General features: G+C 53.5%; 1 protein-coding gene across 1 annotated transcript; it reads left to right on the forward strand.

Annotated features, from left to right (window-relative positions):
• Nucleotides 1-3,177: 3,177 nt before the first annotated feature.
• ddx23 (DEAD (Asp-Glu-Ala-Asp) box polypeptide 23) lies at nt 3,178-11,291 on the forward strand (the record flags this gene model as incomplete). The annotated part of the gene is made up of 7 exons (XM_055665627.1): nt 3,178-3,355; nt 3,534-3,776; nt 5,620-5,771; nt 6,349-6,457; nt 8,476-8,650; nt 10,638-10,917; nt 11,030-11,291. Coding segments are annotated over 6 exons (1,081 nt in total), but the record flags the coding sequence as incomplete, so codon positions are not given.
• Between the last annotated feature and the right edge of the window lie 4 nt (nt 11,292-11,295).

Consider the following 11,295-nt stretch of genomic DNA (forward strand, 5'->3'; position numbering starts at 1 on the left):
CTCTTCCTCCTCATCCTCCCCCTCCCCTCTCTCTACCCTCCTCTTCTCCCTCTCCTCCTTCCTCCCCCCCCGATCACTATCTCTCCCCTCTCGCCTTTCCCTATCTCCACCAATCTCTCCACTCTCCCCTCCCTCATCTCTCCCCCTCCCCCCCCACCTCCTCTCTCGCTCCTCCCAGTTATCTCTAGCGAGTTGGAGATTGGAGCCCTAGACAGATATATGAGACCCTCCGCCCTCTGGTCACCATCCTCTATGAAGATGGAGAGATGACGGAGATGCGGCGACTGGAGGATATCTTCCCCCTCATTTGACTGATTACCAGCATCACCACCCCCTTCCCCTCGAAATCCCCATCCCATCCTCTCAGTACCCTCCCCTCTCTCCCTCGATTCCAGCCTCCCCATGCCCCCTCCAGGAGGAGTCGTCCCGCCTCTGTGCTCAACAGGTCCCCCTTCTCTTCTATCTCTCTCTCTCCTCCCCTCCCTCTCTCCCTCCCCCTCTCTTACCCTCCCCCTCATTCTCCCCACCTCCTCTCTCCTTCCCACGATGCTCTCTACGGGTCCGACTACAGATATTATGCGGGCCCTATTTTCTAATTCTACCCCCCCTACATTGCTGAATGATTGAATGGCAGAGTAGAATTAGAACCATACTGACCAACAGGTGCAGGAGTAGGCCATGCGGCCTATCGAGAACAGCCCCAGCCATTCAATGTGATCAAGGCTGATCACCCAAATCAGTACCCCTTCATGCCTTCTCCCCCTGACTATTGCTATCTTTACAGGCCCTATCTAGCTCTTGTCTTGAACGTATCCAGAGAACCTGACCCACCGGCCCACTGAGCTGAGAGACGTTCCACAGATTCACAACTCTCTGTGAGAAAAGGGTTGCCTCCCCTCTCCGTTCTAAATGGCCCGACTCCTTATTCTTAAATGTGTGTGTGGCCCAGGTTCTGGACCCGCCCCAACATCGGGAAACAGGTTTCCCTGCCTCTAGGCCAGTGTTTGTTGAAACCGTTAATATCTTATATGTTTCAACTGAGATACCCTCTCATCCTTACTAAACTCCATCCAGTATACAAGCCCAGCCGCTCCATTCTCTCAGCATAGACAGTCCCGCCATCCCGTGGAATTAATCCTGGTGAACCTACCAGCTGGGCTCCTCAATAGCAAGAATGTCCTTCCTCAAATTAGGGACCACAACCACTGTACACACCCTCCAGGTCCCCCGTGGTCTCACCTTCATTACAACTGCAGAAGGACCTTTTTGCTCCTAGACTCAATTCCTCTTGTTATAAATGCCATTGGCTTTCTTCACTGCCTGCTGTACCTGCATGCTTAGTATATATGTATGCATGTATATATGTACATGTATATGTATGCATGTATATATGTATGTATATATATAATTTTCCTTTTATTTATTCATTTTCATCTTTTCTTTTCTTCTTTTTTTTTTAATCGTTCGAAATAAAGATATCATTCATTCATTCATTAGTGTCTATATTCAGAGCAAACATGCCATCTAGTCAGAACAGGTAAAATGTTTTTAAATGTATAAAAGCTACATGGTTGAATACTTGACCTGGTTGTTATTCCAAGAGTGAGGGGCGAGCTCTGGCTTGTTTCAGGTTGATATTTATTGAGACAAAGACCAAGCGTAGGCTTGGCGATCGCTTCGCCCGACACCTCCGCTCGGTTCGCAATAACCAACCTGATCTCCTGGTGGCTCAGCTCTTCAACTCCCCCTCCCATTCCCATTCCCATTCCCAATCCGACCTTTCTGTCCTGGGCCTCCTCCAAGGCCAGAGTGAGTCCCACCGCAAATTGGAGGAGCAGCACCTCATATTCCGGCAGTTTGCACCCCCAGCGGTATGAACATTGACTTCTCCAATTTCAGGTAGTCCCTGCTTTCTCCTCCCCTTCCCAGCTCTAACTCAGCCCACTGTCTCTGCCTCTTCCTTTCTTTTTCCCGCCCCCCCCCCACCACCCCCCACATCAGTCTATGGAAGGGTCTCGACCTGAAACGTCGCCTATTTCCTTTGCTCCATAGATGCTGCCTCGCCCGCTGAGTTTCTCCAGCATTTTTGTCTACCTTTGAGACAATTCTGATGCCTTAGAAATGTCTTGTCCTGGGAAGTATCATCTGATAAGAAGCCTTTGAAATGTGTCTACTAATTGATACGAGAAGCTCAGACTCATCCTGTAGTGATGTATATTGGCTGCATCTTTGACCATGACGAACATCTTTGCCATGTGATTAAGTGACACACCGCATAAAACCACCGTGCAAATCTTTGTTCATTGAAGTGTTGGCGCGGGAAGTCAAGTGTCTGCTGCGTACTTGACTGGTGTATCCCCATCACTTCCGGCAGCCGATGATCAGTAAAGCTTGTTCAAGAAAGAACTGCAGATGCTGGAAAGTCGAAAGTAGACAAAAATGCTGGAGAAACTCAGCGGGTGAGGGGGGCCCACACCTCTCCTCAAGGGGCCGAGCGGCCTCATTGTATGGTTGTTGTGTACCATTCTCACCCGAGCCTCTCTCTCCCCTACTCCCCCATCAGGAGCCAACTCCCATCCAAAGGCAGGCCATCCCCATTGGGCTACAGAACAGAGACATCATCGGCGTGGCTGAGACGGGCAGCGGTAAAACGGCAGCCTTCCTGATCCCGTTGTTGGTATGGATCCACCACCCTGCCCCAAACTAGAACAGTACCCGACACCTCGCTCTCTCCTCCTCTCCTCCCCCTTGCCCTCTCCTCCTCCCTGCCCTCTCCTCCCTGCAACCTCCTCCTCCCCTCTCCTCCCCTCTCCTCTCCTCTCCTCCCCTGCCTCCCCTCAGCTCTCCTCTGCTCACCTCCCCTCCCCTCCCTTCTTCTCTCCTCTCCTCTCCTCGCCTCCCCTGCCCTCTCCTCTCCTCCTCTGCCCCTCTCCTCTCCGCCTGGCCCTCTGCCTCCTCCTGCCCTCTCCTCTCTCCCTCTACCTAACCTGCCCTCTCCACCCCTCCCCTCTCCCCTCCACTCTCCCCTCCCCTCTCCTCTCTCCCCCAATCCCTTCTCATCTCCCCTCTCCTCCTCCCCTTATCCACTCCTCTCCTCCCCTCCCTCTCCACCTCTCTCCCCTCCCCTCTCGTCTCCTCTCCTCTCCTCACTCTCCCCCTCTCTCTCCCCATGTGCAGGATTGAGGAGTCTGACCAGGGTCCCTACGCCATCATCCTGGCCCCGACGCGCGAGTTGGCGCAGCAAATCGAGGAGGAGACACTCAAGTTCGGCAAACCGCTGGGCATCCGGACAGTGGCCGTGATCGGAGGCATCTCCAGAGAGGACCAGGGATTCCGTCTACGCATGGGGTGTGAGGTAGGAGAGGAGAGGGGAAGAGATGGGAGGGGAGGGGAGGGGAGGGGAAGAGATGGGAGGAGAGGAGATGGGAGAAAGTCTCTCTGCTCATTTCTGTTCCCTCTTCCCCTCTTCTCCCTATCTCTCCCCCCTCTCTCCCCCCTCTCTCCACTCTCTCCCCCCTCTCCCCCCTGTACAGATAGTGATAGCCACCCCGGGCCGACTGATCGACGTTCTGGAGAACCGATACTTGGTGCTGAGCCGCTGTACATATGTGGTGTTGGACGAGGCGGACAGGATGATCGACATGGGCTTCGAGCCCGACGTGCAGCGCATCCTGGAGCACATGCCTGTCACCAACCAGAAACCCGACTCCGACGAGGCAGAGGACCCGGAGAAGATGATGGCCAACTTCGAGCTCGGCAAACATAAGTACCGACAGGTGAGGGGCCCCTTCCCACTTCCACCACCTCTCTGCCGAGTTTGCCCGTGACTCGTACTCGCGGCGTGGTCGTCACGAGGTCGTAGCAGGACGTAGGTAGGTCGTAGGAGGTCATGATGCTAGTCTGGACATGGCTCAGTCGCTGCAAGATGGTGAGGGAGAGACCACGTCTCTCAGTCTGAGCTGGAAATCTACACAACACTGAGTATCTACTGAAACATAGATACATAGACAATAGGTGCAGGAGTAGGCTATTCGGCCCTTCGAGCCTGCACCGCCATTCAATATGATCATGGCTGATCATCCAACTCAGTATCCTGTACCTGCCTTCTCTCCATATCCCCTGATCCCTTTAGCCACAAGGGCCACATCTAACTCCCTCTTAAATATAATCAATACTGAACTGTGAGTGCCCTTTTGTGCTTTAGACAGTAGACAATAGATAATAGACAACACGCAATAGGTGCAGGAGTAGGCCATTCGGCCCTTCGAGCCAGCACCGCCATTCAATGTGATCACGGCTGATCATCCCCAATCAGTACCCCGTTCCTGCCTTCTCCCCATATCCCCTGACTCCACTATCTTTAAGAGCCCTGTCTAACTCTCTTGAAAGTATCCAGAGAACCGGCCTCCACCGCCCTCTGAGGCAGAGAATTCCACAGATTCACCACTCTCTGTGAGAAAAAGTGTTTCCTCGTCTCCGTTCTAAATGGCTTACTCCTTATTCTTAAACTGTGTGTGTGGCCCCTGGTTCTGGACTCCCCCAACATCGGGAACATGTTTCCTGCCTCTAGCGTGTCCAAACCCTTAATAATTTAATATATGTTTCAATAAGATCCCCTCTCATCCTTCTAAACTCCAGAGTGTACAAGCCCAGCCGCTCTATTCTCTCAGCATATGACAGTCCCGCCATCCCGGGAATTAACCTGGTGAACCTACGCTGGGCTCCCTCAATAGCAAGAATGTCCTTCCTCAAATTAGGGGACCAAAACTGTACACAATACTCCAGGTGTGGTCTCACCAGGGCCCTGTACAACTGCAGAAGGACCTCTTTGCTCTTATACTCAACTCCTCTTGTTATAAAGGCCTAATTCACCGCCTCTGCTGAGTTTGCCTCGTCACGAGGTCGTAGGTAGGTCGTGATGCGAGCCGTGACTCGAGGCATCAAGTAGGTCGGGGCGTTTATTCAACATGATGAAATAATGTCCACAAGTAAAAAAAGGTGGTGAATTAGGTCGTGGAAGTGGGGAATAGGCCCTTAACGGAGAGAGGGGGGGAGGGGAGAGAGAGGGGGGGGAAGAGAGATGTGGGAGGTTGCAACCTTCACGTGGTCCGCCCTGTTTCGACGAATGCAATCCACCCGGCGTACACAAACAAGTGAGATCAAATCGAACAAGTTGTCCAACAACTTAGGCTGTGCATGCTGTACGCAAGAAGAAGAAGAAGGGAGAGAGAGTGGGGGAGAGAGGGGAAGAGAGGGAGGGGGAGGGGGAGGGGGAGGGGGAGAAAGAGTCCATTCCGTGAGAACATCGACTGGAATACTTTATTTCACCCAGGTGACTTGGCTTCTCTGGCCCGCTCTGGGTAGCTCTCCCAGCTCAATCTCGGAGAAACAAAGTGCTCAAACAAAGGAGAGAGAGGGAGAGAGAGGGAGGGAGAGGGAGAGGGACGAGGGGAGAGGGGGAGAGAGAGAGAGAGAAGGTGATGGCCAACTTCGAGCTCGGCAAACACAAGTACCGGCGAGAGAGACGGGGGTAGAGTGTCAGGGTGTGATTGTGTTGGATTCCCCTCTGATCCTGTGCTCCCCCCATCTCTCTCTCTCTCCCCCCTCTCTCTCCCCCAGACGGTGATGTTCACGGCCACGATGCCTCCATCGGTCGAGCGTTTGGCCCGGAGCTACCTGCGCCGGCCGGCTGTGGTCTACATCGGCTCGGCCGGCAAGCCCCATGAGAGGGTGGAACAGAGGGTACAGCTCATGTCAGAGGGAGAGAAGAGGTGAGTGAGGAGAGAGGGGATGGAAGCATAGAAACAAAGACAATAGGTGTTTTCTCCAAACTCAAGTGCAGTTTCCTGCCACTTCAAGCAGGGTGCAAGGCCACCGAACTCAAGTACAGTTTCCTACCACTTAGAAACATAGACAATAGGTGCAGGAGGAGGCCATTCGGCCCTTCGAGCCAGCACCGCCATTCAATATGATCTTGGCTGATCGTCCCTAATCAGTACCCCGTTCCTGCCTTCTCCCCATAATTCCAGTCTCCTCCACCCCATTAGGGGTAGTGAGGGGAGGAGAGAGGGTGATTGGGGGGGGAGGAAGAGAGGGAGGGGGAGAGAGGGGGAAGGGAAGAGAGAGAGGAAGGGTGGAGAGGAAGGGGGCAGCAGGATGGTAGATGGGCAGAACGGTCCCTGGGCAGTGTGTTTTGTTGTGTGGTGGGCAGAAGGGGGTTAACAAGGGGTAGACGGGCGGAGTGGCCTCCCGGTCGCTCGGCCTTGGGAAGAAGCGGTGGGGCGTGGGCTAGCAGGGGTTTGACGGGCAGGGTGGTCTCATTGGGCTCCGTTTGTTTCTCCGTTACAGGAAGAAACTCCTGTCTCTTCTGGAGCAAGGCTTCGATCCTCCCATCATCATCTTCGTCAACCAGAAGAAGGGCTGTGACGTTCTGGCCAAATCCCTGGAGAAAATGGGCGTGAGTTGCCTCCCTCCCAACTCTGCCCCCTCTCCCCCTCCTCCCAATTCACCCTCCTTCCTTTCCTCCTCTCCTTCTCCCTTTCCTACCCCTCTCCCCTTCTCCCTCCCTTTCCCTCCTCTCCATTCCTCTCAACCCTCCCTCTCCTACCGCTCCCTTTCTCCACATCCCTCCCTCTTCTCCCTTCTCCCCCTCCCCCCTCTCTCTGTCTGTCTGATCATGGAAGTGTGTGTGTGTGCATGTACGTGCGTGTGTGTCTGTGTGCGTGCATGTGTGTGTGTGCTTGAGTGTATGTATGCGTCTGTGTGTGCGTGCGTGTGTATGTGCGTGCGTGTGTATGTGTGCGTCTTTGTGGTTTATTTATTATCGTGTGTACCAAGGTTCAGTGAAATACTCAGCAAAACTATCACATAAACACAATCTCCCAGTTAGTTCAGCTGGGTTTATTGTCCCGTGTAGCGAGGTACAGTGAAAAGCTTCCTTGTCTCGTGCTATCCAGTCAGCGGGAAGACTGTACATGATTACAATCGAGCCGTCCACAGTGTACAGATACAGGATAAAGGGAATAACGTTTAGTGAAAGGTAAAGTCCGATTAAAGATAGTGCGAGGGTCTCCAATGAGGTGGATGGGAGGTCAGGACCGCTCTCTAGTTGGTGAGAGGACGGTTCAGTTGCCTGATAACAGCCGGGAAAAAACTGCCCCTGAATCTGGAGGTGTGTGTGTGTTCTTCTTCACACTTCTGTACCTCTTGCCCGATGGGAGAGGAGAGGGAGTGACTGGGGGTGAGCTGGTCCGTGATGATGCTGCTGGCCTTGCCGAGGCAGCGTGAGGTGTAGATGGAGGCGATGGATGGAAGGGAGGTTGGTTTGTGTGTGTGTGTGTGATGGTCTGGGCTGCAACTGTCCACAACTCTCTGCGGTTTCTTGCGGGTCTCAGATGGAGCTGTTCCCAAACCGTACTGTGATCCATCCCAGTAAAATGCTGCCACTGGTGTATCTGTAGAAGTTGGGGAGAGTTGGTGGGATCAGACTGAACTTCCTCAACCTTCTAAGGAAGTCGAGGCGTTTGTGTGTGTGTGTGTGTGTGAGACGGGGTGGGTGTGGAGAGAGCTTCACTGTGTGTGTGTTTGTGTCTGTGTCTCTATAAGAATATATGTGTGTGTGTGTGTCTGTCTCTCTGTCCGAGTGTGCCTGTGTCTCGCTCTCTCTCTCTCTCTCTCTCTCTCTCTGTCTGTGTGTTTCTGTGTCTGTCTCTCTGTGTCTATGTGTGTGTGTGTCTCTCTGTATGTGTGTGTGTGTGTGTCTGGCTCTCTGTGTCTGTGTGTGTGTCTCTGTGTGTCTGTCTCTCTGTGTGTGTCTGTGTGTGTCTGTGTGTGTGTGTGTGTGCCTGTCTCTCTGTCTGTCTGTCTCTCTCTCTCTCTGTCTGTGTGTGCATGTGTGTCTGTCTCTCTGTCTGTCTGTGTGTGTGTGTGTCTTTCTCTCTCTGTGTGTGTGTGCATGTGTGTCTGTCTCTCTGTCTCTCTGTCTCTGTGTGCGTGTGTGTCTCTCTGTCTGTGTGTGTGTGTGTCTGTCTCTCTGTGTGTGTGTCTCTCTCTCTGTCTATGTCTGTGTGTGTGTGTGTGTGTCCCTTTGTGTGTGTGTGTGTGTGTGTGTCTCTGTCTCTCTGTGTGTGTGCGCGCGAGTGTGTGTATGTGCGCGCGAGTGTGTGTGTGTGCGCGCGCGTGCGTGTGTCACTGTGTGCGCGCGTGTGCGTGTGTATGTGCGCGCGAGTGTGTGTGTGTGCGTGTGTCTGTGTGTGCGCGTGTGCGTGTGTATGTGTGCGCGTGTGTGTGTGTGCGTGTGTGTGTGTGTGCGCGCGCGCGTGCGTGTGTCACTGTGTGTGCGCGCGTGTGTGTGTGCGCGTGTGTGTGTGTGTGCGTGCGTGTGTGCGTGTGTGTGTATGCGCGCTGGGTTGGTGTAGAGTGGACTCCACTGCCTGTGCTGTCGGGGTCACCCCTCTCTGTCTCTCTCCCCCCCAGTACAACGCCTGCACGCTGCACGGAGGAAAGGGCCAGGAACAGAGAGAGTTTGCTCTGTCCAACCTCAAGGCCGGAGCCAAGGACATCCTGGTGGCAACGGACGTGGCCGGGCGCGGGATAGACATCCATGACGTGTCCATGGTGCTCAACTACGACATGGCCAAGAACATCGAAGGTACCGGGAGACGGGGGGGGTGGGGGAGAGAGAGAGAGCGAGAGAGGGGAGAGGAGATGCAACGAGACCTGGGTGTCATGGTACACCAGTCATTGAAAGTAGGCATGCAGGTGCAGCAGGCAGTGAAGAAAGCCAATGGTATGTTAGCATTCATAGCGAAAGGATTTGAGTATAGGAGCAGGGAGGTTCTACTGCAGTTGTACAGGGTCTTGATGAGACCACACCTGGAGTATTGCGTGCAGTTTTGGTCTCCTAATCTGAGGAAAGACATTCTTGCCATAGTGGGAGTACAGAGAAGGTTCACCAGACTGATTCCTGGGATGTCAGGGCTTTCATATGAAGAAAGACTGGATAGACTCGGCTTGTACTCGCTAGAATTCAGAAGATTGAGGGGGAATCTTATAGAAACTTACAAAATTATTAAGTGGTTGGACAGGCTAGATGCAGGAAGATTGTTCCCGATGTTGGGGAAGTCCAGGACAAGGGGGTCACAGTTTAAGGATAAAGGGGAAGTCGTTTAGGATCGAGATGAGAATAAGATATTTTCACACAGAGAGTGGTGAATCTCTGGAATTCTCTGCCACAGAAGGTAGTTGAGGCCAGTTCTTTGGCTATATTTAAGAGGGAGTTAGATGTGGCCCTTGCGGCTAAAGGGATCAGGGGGTATGGAGAGAAGGCAGGTACAGGATACCGAGTTGGACGATCAGCCATGATCATATTGAATGGCGTTGCAGGCTGGAAGGGCCGAATGGCCTCCTCCTGCACCTATTGTCTATGTTTCTATGAGAGGGGGGAAGGAGAGAGAGATTGACATGCAAATGTCCATAGTTCTCAACTACGACACAGCCAAGAACATCAGGGAGACGGGGGGAGGAAGGGAGAGGCAGAGAAGAGCGGGAGGGGGGAGGAAGAGACTTTCACAACATGTGCGTGATGGTCAACTAAACCGAAGATAGACACAAAATGCTGGAGTAACTCAGCGGGACAGGCAGCATCTCTGGAGAGAAGGAATGGGTGACATTTCGGGTCGAGACCCTTCTTCAGACTAGGAAGGACAGAGATAGAATGTAGTCAGACTGGTGGGAGAACTGGGAAGGGGGAGGGGATGGAGAGAGAGAGAAAGCAAGGGCTATCTGAAATTGGAGAAGTCAATGTTCATACCGCTGGGGTGTAAATTGCCCAAGCGATATATGAGGTGCTGCTCCTCCAACTTGCGCTGGGCCTCACTCTGGCCATGGAGGAGACCCAGGACAGAAAGGTCGGATTGGGATTGGGAGGGAGGGGGAGTTGAAGTGCCGAGCCACCGGGAGATCAGGTTGGTTGAGGGCTGAGCGGAGGTGTTGGGCGAAGCTATGGCCGAGCTTGCGCTTGGTCTCACCGATGCACACCTGGAACAGGTAGTACAGGTGGACTTTACACACAACTGCAGAAAGAGAGACTCCAGTCCTAGGGACTGTTTCCGTGCTGTGTTGCGGGGGCTAGCAGGGAGGTAGATGGGCCGAAGGGAACATTCCTGTTTGTGTGCTGAATTGAGAGGGCTAGCAGGGAGGTAGATGGGCCGAAGTTCTCAGGTTTCTGTGATGCATTGATGGGGCTAATAGGGAGGCAGACGAGCTGAAGAGAACGTTCTAGTTTCTGTGTTGAGAGGGCTAGCAGGGATGTAGACGGGCCGAAGAGAACGTTCCAGTTTGCTTGCTGAATTGAGAGGGCTAGCAGGGAGGTAGATGGGCTGAAGGGAACGTTCCAGTTTGTGTGCTGCTTTGAGAGGGCTAGCAGGGAGGTAGATGGGCCAAAGGGAACGTTTCAGTTTGTGTGCTGCTTTGGGAGGGCTAGCAGGGAGGTAGATGGGCCGAAGTTCTCCAGGACGAAGGAAGCGCTCTGGTTTCTGTGCTGCATTGAGAAGGCTAGCAGGGAGGTAGACGGGCCGAAAAGAACGTTCCAGTTTGTGTGCTGACCCTCACTCTCTCTCTCTCTCCCCCCCACACAGACTACATCCACCGCATCGGGCGGACAGGGCGAGCAGGGAAGAGTGGAATAGCCGTAACATTCCTGACCAAGGAGGACTCGACTGTCTTCTACGACCTGAAACAGGCCATCTTGGAGAGTCCGGTGTCCTCCTGTCCTCCGGAGCTCAGCAATCACCCCGACGCACAACACAAGCCCGGGACCATCCTGACCAAGAAACGCAGAGAGGAGACCATCTTCGCCTAGAGACCCATCATCTCCAGTCTCCTCCTCTCCCCTCCCCTCCCATCTCATACCACCACGAGACCATCTGATGAAGAGAGGAGACCATCTTCGCCTAGAGACCCCCTCATCTCCAGTCTCCTCCTCTCCCCTCCCATCTCATACCACCACGAGACCATCTGATGAAGAGAGGAGACCATCTGCACCTAGAGACCCCCTCATCTCCATTTCCCTCCCCTCCCCTCTCCTCTCGCACTACCCTGAGACCATCTTCACCAAGAAACGCAGAGAGGAGACCAACTTCGCTTAGGAAACCCCCCCCCATCTCATCTCCTCATCCCCCGCTCTCTCTCCCCCTCTCCCCACTCCCAGGGTAAGTTGATTGTGTGTAAATGTAAATGTTTGAACCTAATCCACTTTCTACGGGTGAATAAAGGCAAAATGTTCTCTTGTATTCA

This window comes from Leucoraja erinacea, unplaced genomic scaffold, assembly GCF_028641065.1.
Source record: "Leucoraja erinacea ecotype New England unplaced genomic scaffold, Leri_hhj_1 Leri_1396S, whole genome shotgun sequence".
Classification (NCBI taxonomy): Eukaryota; Metazoa; Chordata; class Chondrichthyes; order Rajiformes; family Rajidae; genus Leucoraja; species Leucoraja erinaceus.